Source organism: Grampus griseus (genome assembly GCF_964374135.1).
Source record: "Grampus griseus genome assembly, chromosome: 6".
In the NCBI taxonomy this organism is placed as follows: domain Eukaryota; kingdom Metazoa; phylum Chordata; class Mammalia; order Artiodactyla; family Delphinidae; genus Grampus; species Grampus griseus.
Genome location: NC_139000.1, coordinates 44,596,986 through 44,615,312, shown reverse-complemented (window position 1 = coordinate 44,615,312; position 18,327 = coordinate 44,596,986). Strand labels below are relative to the sequence as shown.

General features: G+C 38.1%; 1 protein-coding gene and 1 pseudogene across 3 annotated transcripts in view; one reads left to right on the top strand and one right to left on the bottom strand.

Moving 5' to 3' along the window:
* The window catches only part of CARNMT1 (carnosine N-methyltransferase 1), a 40,192-nt gene extending 27,604 nt beyond the window's left edge, over window positions 1–12,588 (bottom strand). The window contains exons 1-3 of one of the 2 annotated variants that reach the window (XM_082657542.1): window positions 12,142–12,588; window positions 4,510–4,705; window positions 3,502–3,665 (exon numbers count right to left, since the gene is read on the bottom strand). In XM_082657542.1, coding sequence (XP_082513668.1) covers window positions 3,502–3,665; window positions 4,510–4,705; window positions 12,142–12,587 — 806 coding nt within the window. In that variant the 5' untranslated portion in view covers window position 12,588. Of the gene's footprint in view, window positions 1–3,501; window positions 3,666–4,509; window positions 4,706–11,662; window positions 11,892–12,141 lie in introns of those variants that run through there. The other variant, XM_082657543.1, reaches the window with a different exon arrangement.
* Window positions 12,589–14,013: 1,425 nt separating this feature from the next.
* LOC309823554 (ribosomal protein eL22-like) lies at window positions 14,014–14,868 on the top strand (annotated as a pseudogene). The gene has a single exon. The product of its transcript is annotated as a ribosomal protein eL22-like (transcript).
* The last annotated feature ends 3,459 nt before the right edge of the window (window positions 14,869–18,327 follow it).

Genomic DNA, 18,327 nt, shown 5'->3' with positions numbered 1-18,327 from the left:
AAGTGATTAAAAAAATCAAAAGTATACAACGAATCTATTATCCCTTCACCTGTGTGTTCAGAACATAATTACAGCACAGCATGCCAAAAAACTACTGGTCACAAGCAGAAATACACTGGGTGATTTTCATACTTATTCAGCTAAAGACAATCTACATGGCACACAGACATAAAAGTATTCAAACAAGGTGGATCAGCTTCCGTTACATGTTAAAGGCTCACTAAATAAAACAGATATTTTCAAGTCTTTCAATGGGCTTATCAACAGACTGGCATAATAAAGAATCAGTGAAGTTCAGGGGAAGTCAATAGAAATTATCCAAACTAAAATATAAAATGATTTAACGGAGGGGCAATGTAGAAAAAGAGCCACTTGAAACCTGAGAGACAATAGCAAACAGTTTAATATATATGTAACTGGCATCCCTAAGAGAAAGAAATAGAGAAAAAGGTAGGAGAAACATGTGAAGAGATAAGAGCAAAGAATTATTGATTCGGTGATATATATCTACTCAAACCTCCAAAAGCAAAGCCAACCTCAAGTGGGAGAAACACAAAGAAAACCACATCTAGTCATACTGCTGACAAAGGTGGGGAATGGGGTGAAGAGAATGGCAAGTAACTGTTTAATGGGTATGGGATTTATTCTGGGTTGATGAAAACGTTTTAGAAGTATACAGAGATGATGGATGCACAATACTGTGAATGTACTTAATGCCACTGAATTGTTTCCTTTAACATGGTTACTTTGAAACCACAATGAAACAAATCCTGCCAACAACCTGAGTGAGCTTGGAAGTCAATGCTTCTACAGTCAAGCCTCTAGATGAGAACACAGCCCAGCAGACATCTTGATTACAGCCTTATAAGATCCTATACAGAGAACTCAGTGAAGCCATGCCCAGACTTTTGACCCATAGAAACTATGAAATAATAAATATGTGTTGTTTTAAGCAGTTAAATTTATGGTATTTTGTTGCACAGCAACCAATATACATTTACCTTTCAGATGCAGCAATTCCACATCTAAGAATTTACACTAAAGATACATCTCCAAAAATACAAAAATATACATGCACAAGGTTATTAACTGTAGCATTATAATTGCAAGATACTGCCAGCTACTTCACTTAAATAACCAAATATAAGAGACTGGTTGAAGTATTCTGAAACTGTTTTAAAAAAAAAAAAAGATTGGGTAAAATTTCCATGAACTGATACAGAGCTAATCGAGGATTAAGTGGAAAAAGGAAAGTGCAAAATAAAATATATAGTATGCTCCATTTTGTGTATGAAAAAGGAGGTATTTAAAAAGAAAAAAGTACTTATCTGCTTACTTCCATAAAAAAAAAAAAACAGGGACTTCTCCGGTGGCGCAGTGGTTGAGAGTCCACCTGCCAATGCAGGGGACATGGGTTCGAGCCCTGGTCTGGGAAGATCCCACATGCCACGGAGCAACTATGCCCATGTGCCACAACTACTGAGTCTGCGCTCTAGAGCTTGTGAGCCACAACTACTGAAGCCCGAGCGTCTAGAGCCCATGCTCTGCAATGAGAGAAGCCCCGCAATGAGAAGCCCTCGCACCACAACGAAGAGTAGCCCCTGCTCGCCGCAACTAGAGAAAGCCCTCGCTCAGCAACAAAGACCCAACGCGGTGAAATAAATTAATTAATTATTTTTTTTAAAAAAAGAAGAGAAACAGTAACTAAACAGTGGGAAAACCAAATAACATCTTGATTAGAATCATCAATGATGGGCTAACAGACTTTGCATGTCTCTGAAGGTGATATCCTGAAAAGGATACAACATCAATTATCTATTATTTTGAGAAAGGACACATAATCTAGATCTAATCATGAAGAAACATCAGACAATATCAAACTGAGGAAGAGTCTATAAAATAACTTACTTGTATTCTTCAAAAATGTTAATGTCATGAAAGTCAAAAAAAAGGCCTAAGAACTGTTCCAGATTAAAGACATTAGAATTAAACATAACACAATATCCTGGATTGGATCCTAAACTGTACAGAAAAATAAGTGTCATAAAGGACATTATTAGGATAATTTATGCAACTTAAATATAGATCATTGATTAGAAAGCAGTAATCAAGTTTAAATTTCCTCAATCTGGTAACTGCACTGTATGCTTATGTAAGAGTATCATTGTTCTTAAGGAAAAAAACTCAAGTATTAAGCAGTGAAAAAGCATGATATATGGAAACTAATCTCTCAAATAGTTTAAGTAATTATCGTGTATATGTACGGCTATAGACTAACAAAGCGGGGAAGGAGAAAGGAAGGGAAATAGGAAAGGAAATAAAAAAGCAAAGGTACAATGCTAAGAATTGGTGAATTTAGGTAAAAAAAAATACATGGGAGCTCTTTGTACAATTCATACAATTTATCTGTAATTTTGAAGTTATTTCAAAATAAAAAGTTTTCAAAAAAGAGAGGGAGAGAAGGGACACACACATATGTACGGAAATTTCTGAATGGATACATCCAAACTTAAAGATGTCAATCAATGAGGAGGGGAAGAAGATGAGGAAAAGGAGCCTCTCGCACTACAATGGTCCTTTTAAACAACAGACTGAACTCCACCCAGTGGTTCTCTTTAAATATATAACCTGTAAGTCAGGTTCCTAACCTGGGATCCATGGACCAAAGAGGTCTACAGACAGAATTCACTGTACCTATAAGGGGGTGGAAAAAAATTACATTTTCATTTCATTAACCTTTAACTGATTATTCTTTTGTCAATTATGAATGTAGACAACAAACAATAGTAGTTTTAGGAGTACCTGTAACTGTATCACCAATAGAAATCATATATATTTTCACTTCACATTAGCTGTTGAGATTCTCAAAATAGCATATACCATTTAGTTCTTTTCAAAGTACATTAACACTTCCTGCAAGACTTTTATTTAATGTGATACATGATAAAAAGCAGGTTACATAACATTTTCTTTTTAAGTATTTTCATAAGTATATTTCAAAATAACTGGTTTCTTTGTAATCCTATGGATGTTATTTTATTCACTTATGTTATTCTGAAAATGAAAATTATGAGCTTCAGACTGCTCAAGGTTTTCATGGCATATAAAAGTTAAGAATCTGTTCTCTGAGCTATAGATCCCTCACTTGTTTACAAATATGCCATAATGAGGAAAATTAAAATAGTTTGCAGCTTTTTGCTCTGCTATAAAGCAAATTATAAAAAAAAATGTCGCTGATAATGAACATTCAATCTAATCTTCTCATTATGTAATTTCTAGATAGAGTAATTTCCGATAGTGCTAGAGCAATAATTATTCAAAACACTAACTGCAATCTCACACAAAGTACCCAAGAACAAATATAACAGCATACACCCACACATGAAAAAATACAGTCACACAGCAACTTGTAAAAATGAATCAACACTGTGAAATATCTCTTAGAGAAACTCAGTGCTTACATATCTTAAAGAAACTGGTTAAAAACAAGATACTATTTACCATCTCTCTTTTGGAAAATTTTTTAAAATTTCTTTAATGATTGGCTGGTAGCAGGCATCCCTTTCTGCTTTCCCAGTTTCACTCCAGTCTCTCACAAACTGTTTCAATGTGGATTTTAACTTATCCATGTCAAATGTAGATGCTGGCATAATCTTTCCATTCTCCTGTTTAAAAAACAGAAATCAATTTGTTTCTCAGAAAGTAATCAATCTTGAATATGATTAAATAAACATGCTACTAAGGGGCTTTATAGATGGTTTAGAGGGTAGGTCACTAGCCTTTCAACTCGACCGGGGTTCAAGTGCAGCTTGAGATTCTAAATGAAAATAGTTTGGTGGTCTCACTTCTACCCTCAATACAGTATGGTCCATTAATCATGAAACCACCATATAATTAAGCAGTCTTTACTCAAGAGAGAACCAGAACTGAGCTGCTATGGAGACCAAATATTCTCTCCGTCTAAGAGAGGAAAGAAAGAGCCTCCAGGTCATTGATGGGGCAGCATGGAAAGGCTCACACTGGAGTGGCCCAACTGTATCTATCCTGTGGATACAAAAACAGGACTTCAGTTTCTATTACTTCCAGTCCCTTGAGATTTATAAGGGAAAATAATCTTTTAGAGTAAAAGATGAACATCAATAGATGCAAGATTCTCAAGATAATGTTTAGCAAGGGAAATTAATTTCACACAGCTCTGAAAGTTGTTGATAAAAATGTAAGTCACTAACTCCATATGCCACAATAGGCGGAACACTATGTGAAAAGTGTATCAAAATGCCCACAATTATCTTAGTACTTTTAGGGGAAAAAAAATCAGTGAACAAATCCAGTTTCTGGCATACTGTTCTATTAAACCTAATAAAATGACTGAACATACAAGTGAAAACATTCTCTAAGTAGAGCCAATGACTCTTTCATTTCATAAAAATGAAATCCAGGAAGATAAAGATCTCAAAATATAGAAGGCAAACCCTAAAATAAAAACAAATAGAACAAACTTGCACATACGTCTTCTCCATATTCTTTATTTTCAAACATATGTATGCAATCATTCACAATGGTGAGTAGTATCTCTTGATTATGATCAACGCATTTCCGGATCTTGTCCAAGTGAAGAAGAAACTGCGGAAGTAGTTTCTGCTGATTAGCTGGGAGTGATCGAAATTGTCTTTCTGTTCGGTGCACTCGCTCATGCATACTGGTGCTAAAACATAAAAGGTGTTTTTTAAATTGGCAAAGAATTCTCACCAGAGGCCAATCTTATTTTAAGTTTCTCTTCCTGTACAATTATTTCCTTATAATGTTGGATACTGTCCAGCCATTTTCAATCTTTTGGTTTCTTAAAGGGTATCGATTTACGAAGTTTCGTATATTTTCATCTTATTACAAACTCTCTAAGCAACCAAACAAAAGACAAATAGTTAAAACACCTGCACCAATTAGAAGGGAGAAAAAAGGAAACATAAAGAGGATTAATGCACAACATGTTTATTTTTATGATTTCAATTTCCAAAATTAAAATTTTCAGCAGAACAGCTTTGATTTTAGAAATTTTAGATTTCTCCATCAAGTAGCAGAATACTGCTCTGAAGTTACTTTAGAATATATACAAAATGTGTTTTGAAATTATTAAGAGCCAACCAAGTTGAATTTTTTTAATTATTGTAAAAGATCTTATATACTACAAAAGTAGTAAACAAATGAAAAACTGAAATTCTATAGCTTTTTACATGACGATATTCACACTTTGTATTCCAAAAGTTTCCAGATAACTCTAACGGTCACTTTGAGGACTTTTTAAAGAAATAAAACCTAAAAAGAACATCATTTTTAAAAGTTAAATATTATACTCAAAATAAAATGTCATTTTACATCAATCAGATGGGCAAAATTTTAAAGCCTGACTATATGAAATACTGGTAAAAGTACGGAAGATTTAGAATATTTATATACTGATTGATGGTGGGTGCGTAAATTAGTACAACCACTTCAGAAAATTTAGCATTACCTAGTAAAGCTTAATATGCAGACTCCCTATGACCAAGCAATCGTACACCTAGACACATACTCAAGAAACTCTTGCAAACGGGCACATGACACATGAATAAGTCTCATCACAGCACTGTAAGAAATAACAAGCAAAAAATCTGGAAACAACCCAAAAAGTCTATCAGCAGTAGACTGAACGAAGAAAATACAGTATAGTTATACACAGAATACAGTTAATAAATACAGCTACACACAATAATATGGATAAAACTCAGAAACAAAACATATTGTAGGGACTAAACATATGTAGAGAAACTACAAGGAAAGTAAGGAAACGAAAATGCAGGAAAATGATGTCCTATGAGGGGAAAAGGATAAGATAATGTTCTTTCTGTAGACTGGGTGGTACGCGTTCACTACATCATTCTTTACATTTTACATATACAAATAAACAAATACATAAATGCATATGCTTCTTTTAAATGTCCTTTAGCATTTACTCAATATTAAATGGAAATGAAAAATATTCTTTTTCATTTGGTTGCCTGAGTCTCTCTATTTATCCAAATCTGTCATTTTATCATATGTCAAATTACTGTATAATTTCTGAACAGTCATATTTAAAGAGGTTCTGAAGAAACTTGACAAAACTGAAGCAAAAACCTGGTCACATTTTTAGAAGATTGCGTGTGGTGGTATTCTAGGGGTGGTTAGGGATAATGTGAAACCAAGTAGGCAGTGGCTGCACTAATGTTTGCTTTTTTTCCCCCCTGGAGACAGTACAACAGTGAGCTCTGGAGTGTAACAGATCCAGATTGAAACCCAGGTTATGCTACCTATTCGCTTATGTGACCCTTGGCAAGTTACTTCCTTTCCCTGTGGCTCAACAGTCTCATATACCAAAACAAGGAAATACATAACAATGATGATGATGACAGAAGCTATGATTTATTGAGATTTAATAAATGTCAGGCACTAAACCAAGTCACTTAAAATGAATTATTCTGAAAAATCTCCATAAAACCCCACGAGGTAGACACCATTATACTCCTCTGCCTACTTAATGGATTTCATTGAAAGTGTAACAAAATAAAGCACACAACACACTTAGCCCAGTGCCTAAATCATAGTCATATGATTTTTATCATAGTCATAATTTATATAACTAATGTGTACACAGTGGAAATACGAAAAATGAAGAAAAGTAAAAGTATTCAGGAGGAAAAAAATTCCTAATAATTCCTCTTCTAGAGGCAACCACTTCTAACTTTCTGGCATATTTCTCTCTGTTTAAGACAAAGTCATCTAACACCTTTCTAGTCAAAACGCAGTACAGACCACAGCAGATCACTTGGAAGTGGTTCGGAATGGAGAATCTCTGGTGCCATGCAAGACCTACTGAAATGTAATCTGCCTTTTAACAAGATCACCAAATGCTTCACATGCACATTAAAGTTTTAGAAACACTTGTAATTCTTCATCCTTATCAAAAGAATTTTCCCAGGTCAGAAGAAAAGTTCTCAAATATCTATATGACAAATGACTATAAGGGCTGCTCATCATCATCCCATCTTAAGCAACCAAAATTTACTTAGCTATTTCCCAAACATTGGGCATCTAGATACTTTCACTTGTCTATACAGTGAAATTTTGTGTTCAAAATCTGTCTACATTTTAGAAAAAAAAAAAAAAATTACCACAAACTCCCAAACGAATTACCAGATCAGAAAGATAAGTATTTTTAAAGCTCTTGATACAAACTGATTTTCAGAAAGATTTTACCAATTTACATTCCTATCAGTAGAGTATGACACTAAGTAACTACTTAAAGTGGGCAAACAGCAGAGTTGCAACAGTTTACAATTCACTGTCAACAGGTTAAATAGTCTCACAGTAATCCTTTCCTAGAATTCCTCGGCACTGGATACCCCACCAACTCCCTCTCACCATGCCTCAAAACTCAGCATTTCCAAACTAAACTTAGCACACGTCCCACCAAAAAAACTTGCACATCTTCCTATATGGCTGATGTTGATGAATGGTACACCACACATCCACTCAAGTCAGAAATTAATGAGTCATCCTAAAATGCCTCTTCTCATAGCACACACAATCAAGAAGCCTGAAATCCTTTTGATTCTACTTCATAAAACTATCTACATATTCCCCCTCCTCCAATGCTTTACCTCGGGCCCTCACTATGTCTCCCAAAGATAAACTGAGAGGCCTGCTACCTAAATATGCTTTCCCCAACCTAACCCCCTCCCACCTCCAATCAGATAAATTCTTCTAAAATACAAAACTCATCTTCGTCACTATTTAAACTCCATATTTCAGCGTATGTAAAAAGCAATCAATAAATGTTCAGTTACGCTCCCTCGGCACCACTTCTGGTTCTCCTTGGAGACTACTTATTTCCATAAGTGCAGGGGAGTTGAGTAAGTTATGGATTGGTCAGAAAAGCCAATCCATATAAAAGTTCTGTTAATTCCATATAAAAGTGATGTAATGGGGCTTCCCTGGTGGCGCAGTGGTTAAAGAGGCCGCTGACCAGTGCAGGGGACACGGGTTTGATCCCTGGTCCGGGAAGATCCCACATGCTGCGAAGCAATTAAGACCGTGTGCCACAACTACTGAGCCTGCACTCTGGAGCCTGCGAGCCACAACTACTGAGCCGGCGTGCAACTACTGAAGCCCTCGCACCTAGAGCCCATGCTCTGCAATAAGAGAAGCCACCGCAATGAGAAGCCTGCGCATTGCAATGAAGGGTGGCCCCCGCTCACCGCACCCAGAGAAAGACCGCACGCAGCAAGAAAGACCCAATGCAGCCAAAAACAACAACAAAAAGCCAAACCAAAACAAAACACAACAAAGAAAGTGATGTAACTACACAGAGCAGGATGAGATGCAGCATATCCCTTAACCCCTGGTTACTTAATGGTATGCAAAGCTGTCCATAACATACATCTACATACTCTCTTGAAATAAGTGAGGTCTTATCAAAGTTGAGAAGAGTCCAATCCTTACTATACTATTAAAATTGGGGCTAATTTCACTATTCTGTAAATGCTTACATTATCAATGTGTTTTAAGACAGTGGTGGGCAAGTTATGACCTCCTGGCTACTTGTCTGTTTTTGTAAAGAGTTCTACTGGAACACAGCTATACTCATTCCTTCGCATACTGCCTGTGGTTGCTTTCACACAAGCATACAGTTGAACAGTTTTAACAGAGACCTAGCTCTCAGAGCTTAAAATGTTCATTGCCTGGTTCTTTAAAGAAAGTTTGCCAACCTTAATTTAAAGGAATGTTTTACAACCTTCAGACTCTCCTTGGTTCTGAACTCAGTCAGCATTAAGAGGCTACATCCTTGGGCACCTAAGAGGAGAACAGAGTCAGCAGCCACATTTCCTCAAGGGTATCCCTACCTCCAGCTCTCTCTAGAAGGCTGATCTCAGCAGTGACCCCAACTCTGACTCAAAGTGGGTCCAGTGCTGGATCTAGCCAAGGGCTAAGGTCATAGACCCATTCCTCTGCACCTGTTGAACTATTCTACAATTCCAAACACGGAAGCATACCTTTTCAGAGGAGAGTCTGTCTCAATCCATTTAAAATATTTATTAAATGTCCAAGGTTAAAATTGTATTACTAGTACCACTACTTACTAATGCAGGGTAAATTTTTAGTTAATGACTTTGGATTTCAGGCCAGACTCTACCACAATTTGGTCGTATAACCCTAGGCAAGGTGCTCACCATATCCCCTCACCTGTAAAAATGAGCTCTACATCTCAGTTTTTAAGATCTCACCCAACTGCTATTTCTAAAAGTAGGACATTTCTGACGACGTTTGATATTTCAAATGTAGTATTTCTTCTGTGAGTAGGTATCTCCATTCATAACAAGAGCAGTATTTTAAGGCTAACATTTTTTGCTATTCAGTACAATGCTATCATCATTTTTACGTCAGTCAGAATATGTCATCTAAGAATGATGTCAGAATATGTCATCTAAAATCTGTAGAAAGTACAGGACTGGAAGCCACTGGAAAGAGAATTCTTTTTTTTTGAATTTTATTTTTTTATACAGCAGGTTCTTATTAGTTATCCATTTAATACATATTAATGTATACATGTCAATCCCAATCTCCCAATTCATCCCCCCACCACCACTCCCCCCTGCTGCTTTCCCCCCTTGGTGTCCATACGTTTGTTCTCTGCATCTGTGTCTCTATTTCTGCCCTGCAAACCGGTTCATCTGTACCATTTTTCTAGGTTCCACATATATGCATTAATATATGATATTTGTTTTTCTCTTGGAAAGAGAAAATATTAACCAAAAGACATTTCTTGCCTTATGACCTTTATCTAAATCTCCTATATATTGACAAAAAGGCAGTGAGTAGTAAAACCAAACTGTCTGAAATTTGGAAGCATCTGCTAAAGGTCTAGAATAGAATTGTTCGTAAGAACTTACTACAATGATGGAAAGGCTTACATCTGCACTGCCCAATACAGCAGACAATAGCCGCATGTGGCTACTGAGCATCTGAAATGTAGCTAGTGAGACTGAGGAAAGGAATTTTTAATTTTATTAAATTTTAAGTAATTTAAGCTTAAATGCAGCCAGATGTGATTAGTGGCTATGGTATTGGACAGTACAGGTCTAGAAGATTATAAAATGTTGGAATGTAATAATCCAGTGTTTTCTGCTACACAATTCTTCCCATACCCCTAAACATACTTTTAATTGTATACTATTTTCAGTACAAGGATTTCAATTTTTTCATTGAGAGTACATGCAAATAAAAAGGATTGTTGTTAAAAATGAAATTTTCCTCAGTCCCACACTGAACTGGTAAAGAAGAGGGAGGAGAGTATAGGAAATTGTATCACAACCACCAGAATGTGCACACAGTGCCCTTTTCTATATTGCCACACTTAGGTCCTAGTTTCAGGTCAAAATCCCCTGCCCTCCCCCACAAAAAGGCCCAGCTGATACTCAATCATAAATATCAATTTTAAATTAGTCCCAATATATTAGAACTGCGTACAAACACACATTTTAACTGAGTCCACAATAGTCCCAAGACATTTCCCAGTATTCTTTCTACATTTTTCAACAGTAAAATATACCAGACTTCTCTGCAGCTAACACTTCTGGCTATCTATTGTCAGCTTCTTCCCCTCGCTGCATGGTTCTTCCAGACACAATACTTGTAACAAGTTCAATGCTCCAGTTGTCTGCCTTCCTCACTCCGTTGATACTAAATCAAATCCCCATGTTACTAATTCCCTTTTGAGCTCCATAAGTAATGCAATCCATGGCTCCTATGCCCGAGTTTAATTAGTAAATTATTTCATCAAGATGTCTCAACTTCAAAACTTCATGTCACCAATTTAATCAGAGTCTGAAGTAACTTTAAGCTTTCATTAAGCAAGTTTTAAAATTCAGAATAGTAACAAACTAGTTTAACCATCAGTTACAAATTGACAAACTATTTGGGAATGACAAATGTACTTCTTTGCTACTACTTGTCTTATTTGTTAAAAATAGAGCTCCAACAACATGCCAAGCACTGGCAACGTAAAAATAAATAAGGCTCTGTCCCTGCCCTTGAGGAGGTCAGTCAACCAATATTTTAAAATTTGCATAAAGCACAGCAGGAGCCCATCTAAGGGAACAGTTTTACTTCAGTAGGAGGTCACATCTATCAGATTCCAACTGCAGACTCAGAACATTGCCGTCGGTGTACTCATCTCTCACACGAATAAAAGTGCTTTCTTTACCTGAAAATCCAATTAAGTCCCTTTCAGATCTTGGAATTATAATTTTGTGACTAAGCTACTTTACGATTTATCTACAAGAAAAATGAAAGTTAGGAAGTTTAAAAGTCCTACCACTGTGCCCAACCCACAGTGAGAATTCGATAAATATTTGCAGAAAAAAAATCATAAAAGCGGCTCCTACAGTGCTTTCCTTCATTCCCCCCTTAAAAACTCTGCAAATTTTAGAACATCCGGACCATCTCCGATCTTAATTTCACCCACCAGTTAAAGGCACTGAGCAGCATCATTCACTCGCTCATCACAAAAGTGCTGTGTTTTCGCAGCGCCAAGGGTGGGGGGTGTGTGAGGGGCGGAAATCTTAATGCTGCTCTCACAAGAACTTACAACCGTTTGAGAAAAAAACATCCTACGGCATCCCACGTGTAGGTGAACTTGGGCTCTCCGTCTGTTCAGTTTGCAGGACAGCGACAATACATACAAATCATGCCCAGCACTGGACGATTTTACCACCACCATCTTCTATCTGAAATTCTTACAGCACTTTTCCGGTCACCCTCACCCGCCTCAAGCCAAACCTTTAACGAGGAAGGAAAGGCAAGAGGGCTAATCTGATCCAGAGATCAGAAGACAAGAGGCTGAGCAACAGACGGCGCGGCAGACACGCGAGAGTGCAGCGCCGGGAGGGGCTAAGGTGGTGCGAGATGACTCGGGGGCGCGGAGGTCAGCTCAGGCGGCCCGGTTCCGACGCCCCGGAGGCGTGGCGACCGGAGGGCGAGCGCGGCGTGCGCCACGGTGCGGACGCGTCAGCCGCAAGCAGCGGGCGCGCCGACGGCCTGAGCGGGGGTCCGCCGCGGGCTCCTTACCCATAGTAGCGGAAGGCATTAATGATCTTCCAGAAGTGCTCGCGCTCGAGCCTCTCCTCCTCTTCCTCTGTGCTGCGCGTGGCCGCCGCCGCCGAAACCGCCGCGGCGGAGCCCAAACGCCCGGCGGAGAACTGCACTTCCACCTCCTCGCTCCCGCCGCCTCCTCCGCGGCTGCCGCCGCCTCCCCCGCAGCCCTCGGGCAGCTGAGAGACTGGCGGCGGAGGGCGCCGCCGTCGCTGCATCGCCGCCGCGGCCCTCGGCCTGGCTCGCTTGCGTCTCGCCGCGACTGAAAGCGTGGTGGCGGCTGCTTGGCCCTCCTCTAGACGGCGCCCGCCGTGGACATGCCCCCAGCTCGCGGCGCGCCCCGCCCCCGCCGCCCTCAGGCCTCCATCAGCGCCTGGCTCCGCCAGGTCTTCCGAGCACCCGGAACGACCGCGCTTGCGCATTCGAGAGTACGACTAAGGGCCGCAGCCACCTGCGCTCATTTGCTGCCGGCCTTTGGCGACGGCGCGCTGATGTCACAACAACGCGTGAAGTAGGCGGGGGCAAGGGCCAGATGGGTGGGGCGAAGGAGGAGATTCCTGGCAGGTTGGGGATGGCACCTGCGAGCAGCCGCGTGGTTCGGGCTTGAGAGCCGGTGAGTGCTGGGTGGTGGAACAGGCCGCTGAACTAAGGCTAACACATTAGCAAAGGAGAAATGCAGAAAAAAAGTTCAGCTTTGATGAATTTAATAGGAACTTTTATTTCAGAAAGTCTAGAAGGAAGGTCTTGCATTCGCTCGCCCTAAGTTGTTTTAATGAATTTCTTTTTTTTGTTGTTGTTGTTGTATGGTTTTAATGGTTCATGTCGAATCTAAAAATATTACAATGAAAAAAGTACTAGTATATTTATTTGTATGTTAATATTTTCCTTTATCTTGAACACATACATATATTCTATTGCTAATTTCAAACCTTGTTTCATTTTTTTCAAATTTACTCTTTTCCCAATATTATTATTCTGCTAGAATTCTTTTTAAAGACAATTAAAAATTATTTCTTAAAAAACAAACAAAGCAGGCTCATCACCTTTTATGACACTGAATTCTGTTATGCATCTATGAAACAACCACTCATATGAGCCTCTTTTCAAAATATAACATTAGGCTAGATAACAGTAGGTTTAACATGATGTTCAAGGCCTGTCAGATTTATTTTGTAGAAGGAAGAAGCAACAGGCCTCCAACCACTTCATTATGGAAACTGGGGAATGAGATGTTATATGCAATGTGGAGTCTTTAAAGGCAGAGAAATAAACATGAGAATGTTTACCCAAGGGAGATGATGATATTACATGTCTGAATTAAAACCAGTTGTTAATTTAGGAATTACTTTCCAGAAATGTGGTATTTTGCAAGTATATAAAGTGACATTGGATGAATTTAATGAATTTCTTAAGTGAATTTCTATTTTTAATTGCATAAATGTAGAGGGACACTGTCATCTTTTCAGTGTTTAGGGGCCAGCGAAAGCCCTAACCCAAGCCCTGGACTGGTCATGGCAGCAGATCGGGAAACATTCAGGAACCTAACTCTGGCTAGTACTCGCACTTTGGAAGACCACCAAAGCGCAAAGGAGCCGTAACGCGGTGCAGCATTAACATCAAACGGTGGCCCATAGCAATGTCAGACTTAACCACTAACTCTTATTTACCTGCGTTCATTTTCCGCCCCATTTCTCTCTGGGCTCGTGGATAAAACCTCTGCCCTACCTGCATTTGATGTTATTCTTAGAAAATAACTCGTTTCACTCAATTTATTCTACCATCCAGCAAAATAGTCTTTCAAAATAACGGTAAAAGAAGATTGTTTTATTCAGGAGAATTAAACTTGCTCAGGGACCACGGATTCTGTTAAAAAGATATAATCATATTGAAAATGAAGTGGCTCTCTGATCGCGCGGCGGGCCTTCAGGATGGCGCCGAAGAAAGACAAGAAGCCTAAGAAGTCAACCTGGAAGTTTAATTTGGACCTTACTCATCCAGTAGAAGATGGAATTTTTAATTCTGGAAATTTTGAACAGTGTCTACGGGAGAAGGTTAAAGTGAATGGAAAAACTGGAAATCTTGGGAATGTCGTTCACATTGAACCCTTCAAGAATAAAGTCAGTTGTTTCTGAGAAACAGTTATCTAAAAGGTATTTGAAATACCTTACCAAGAAGTACCTTAAAAAGAAAAATCTTCGTGATTGTCTTCGTGTGGTTGCATCTGACAAGGAGATTTACGAACTTCATTACTTCCAGATTAGTCAAGATGAAGATGGATCCAAGTCTGAGGACTAGATGAAGGCATCCCTTATAGGGCTTTGCTTGCTAATAAAACAAATGAAGTATACAAGAGAGACATCTTGAAATGGACCTTTAGTTTATCAGTGAATAAAAAACATTACTCTGGGGCTTCCCTGGTGGCACAGTGGTTAAGCATCCACCTGGGGACACAGGTTCGAGCCCTAGTCTGGGAAGATCCCACATGCCGTGGAGCAACTAAGCCCGTGCGCCACAACTACTGAGCCTGCGCTCTAGAACCCACAAGCCACAACTACTGAGCCCGTGTGCCACAACTACTGAAACCCATGCACCTAGAGCCTGTGCTCCACAACAGGAGAAGCCACCACAATGAGAAGCCCGCGCACCGCAACGAAGAGTGGCCCCCACTCGTTTGCTGCAACTAGAAAAAGCCCACGCACAGCAACGAAGACCCAACACAGCCAAAAATAAAAAAATACATTTATTTTAAAAACAAAAAATCATTACTCTGTATGTTAAGCATTCATCTCTTTTATTTAAGTGTATGCTGTTTGTATGGTGCTGGCTTTCCTTTAATACTTTTTTTTTTAATTTTTATTGGAGTATAGTTGATTTACAATGTTGTGTTAGTTCTGAGTGTATAGCAAAGTGAATCAGTTATACACATATGCACTCCTTTTTTTTTAAGATTCTTTTCCCATATAGGCCATTACAGAATATTGAGTAGAGTTCCCTGTGCTACAGAGCAGGTTCTTATTAGTTACCTATTTTATATATAGTAGTGTGTACATGTCAGTCCCAGTCTCCCAATCTATCCCTCCCCCCCTTATCCCCTGGTAACCATAAGTTTGTTTTCTACATTTGTGACTCTACTTCTGTTTTGTAAATAAGTTCATTTGTACGCCCTCGTTTTTTTTAAAATACTTTCTGTAAGCAGTATTTAAATAGCCTATAGCTAGTGGAATTTCTTTCAGGATTTCTAAAATGTACTGCTTTTAGAAATGTCCTTGAATTAAAGTATATAGTGAAAAAATGAAGCACAATTCTGGGTATAACTTTATATAATAAAATATTTAAATTCTCAAAAAAAATGAAGTGGCTTCATTTTCATAATTTAAATTAATAATTGAAATAAGGCAATGCTAAAAAAAAGTACTGTGGTTATTCTGTGTTAATGTTACATTTTAATACAATGTTTTTATAAAGTTTAAAGTTATTTATTTTTTGAATAGTAATGCAGTAATACATGGTTCAAAATTCAAAAGGAAAATGCAAAGGGTTACAAATGTAAAGTTTCTTTACCCTGTCCCTAACCACCAATATCCCTGTCCCAGACACAATATATCAATTCCTTGCCTATTCTTCCAACTTTTCTATCCAGTACCTTTTTTCTTAGAGTCTGGTGTTTGGAAGTTATATATAAATTCTCATAATATTAACTGTTACCAATGCTGTTTTCATATGCACACACAAATTATACATGTCATAATTTGTGACATATATCATGCTAACATTTAATATTTTAATTGTTTTCCCCTATTGTATCCCCTTATTTGTTCCTTACCTCAACTCTGTGAAGTAAGTCTTGTTATATTCCTTTAAGAAATGAAGACAGACTCAGCAAAATTGTCTTACCCAGGGACACATAAATAGCAGAGCTAAAGTACATTTATTCATTCATTCTTTCCAGCAAATGTGTTGGTTGCCACCTATGTCTCTTGCACTGAGCTAAAGGCAGCTAGAAGCTAGTGGAAACATGTACTTCTCATTTTCCCTTTGCCAGTTGGTAAGTGTGACCTGTTTAAAAAAGTTACTTGAGGTGTCGACTGTATTGTTTCTAAAATGGATGTAATATTACCCTTCCTACAGGGCCATTGGGAGAAATAAATGAGATAAAGAGCAAGAAATGCCTAGTATATCAGCTTAATAAATGTTTTCTCTTCAGAATACATTTTTGATCTTGTTTTAAAACACTTTTCTTAAGACTTCCTCTTCCTAACTTCTTTGCAATGAGTTTCTCCTATAGAAATCTTCCCAAACAATAGAGCCCTTTGGGCTGAAAGTTTGGGAATGTTTTCATCCCAAGGTCAATTAAACTCCAAGAATTAATAACCAAAACATACTAAGCATCTCTTAGTTTTCCCAGTCCTACCAACAAAGTTACGTCTTCATTATTCTCAAGGTTGTTTCATAATGAATAAATGTTTATAAATAAAGGCTTAGAAATCAGCAGGCCTATTCACCTGTTAATCATAAGTATATTTCTATTCGCCTCATGTTCCCCAAGTGGATATCTCACTGAAAGTTGGCACTTAAATATTATGTTGGTTTACCTTTTAACCAGTTGCCTTCCCTACTAGACTCTTAAGTTCTTTGAGGGCGAGATGCATATGTTGATCTGTTTTGTTCAAGACCATATCCCCAACATCCAGCACAGTGTCTGGCATGTGAAGATTTTCTAAAACCAGTTTATGGATTGAGTACAAGAATTTACAAGTGCCAGGCACTGTGCTAAATACTACATACATCATTGCCTTTAACTTAGTACTTAAAATAGTATTGTCATTCCTGTTTTTTTTTTTTAACAGATGAAACCACTGTAATTTAAAGTCTTTAAGTAATGCTATCAAAGCATACAGCTCCTACATGGTAAAGCCCAGATTTGAAAGCAAGTGGACAAAGCCCAAAATACTATTAACCACTGGATCTACTGCCTCTATTGAAGTTGATCCTGTTTATTCTTACATCAGTTTCATGAAGTCCTTTTACTTTTGGAAACCTTGCAAATAATTGTTATTTACAGTAATTTGACCTTCTAGGTGGGCGAGAAAAGGTATGTATACTTTACTTACGAAAAGCAAGAGACTAGATTGCTCAAGAAAATGTTTATGAAGATAAACTATTTCTTACTCTTTATGTTTAAATATCTTGTTTTTATATCAACAAAGATTCAAATTGCTATTGATCTAAGCACCTCATGGAAAAAGGGGACAGCAGCTAGGGAATTCTTCAGCTTAATATCAGGGTCCCCTTATAATCATTATCATTCTGGGGTTTACAGTTTTTCTTCTTGGAATTCCTCTATTAAGTCTGCTCTTTATGAGTACTGTCTTTGACTGAGAACTAGCTAGTTTTGCCTTTGTATTCTTTGTTCTAATACCTGGATTTAGGCTAAGAATACCATAATTTGTCTTTAAATAACGACCATACTCTCCACTGTGGAACTAAAGATATGACTCCTGTAATGATCTCTTTTTCCCTCTAGAGAATCTTTATCTTCTTAATCACAGGAGCCACTTCCAGTTGCAATCTTTGTGTACACATTATTTTAATGCTCTCAATAGTTATTCTCAAACTTGGGAAAATAAGTCATAGATTATTTACCATACTGCTAGGAGTCACTACTTCTTTCCAGAAGCACTAAAGTAGCCCTGCAAATAAGTTTTCCCATCCTCTAAGCTCTAAATCATTTTTTTGTTGGTGTTGGGAAACATTTCAAGTTAAAAGAATCATTTGAACTGACATTATTCCATGCTTCCCTGTCCAGAAATCCAGGGCCAACCGACCCTATTGGCATATACCCACACATGTTTAGGGTACCAGTCAAGCAAATGTACCATAACATATCTATTACTCCCCCCCCCCCCCCGCTGCCCCAAAAAAGTGTCAGAGTAGTCATTGTGGAGGAAAATCAAAATTTGTACTTCCTTACACTTATTTTACAGGTTATCTTGGTGGTGGTGGTTTAAATTACCTATGGTGGTGAAGATGGGAGTACTGCAATATTTTCAGGCAAAAGGCCTATAACAGTCATCTAAAAGACCTGCTAGTACCAAGAATTTGTGCTTTGTCTGAGCACCTCCTACAAGTAAGAAAGACACTTTCTGCTTCCTTCTTCTCTGC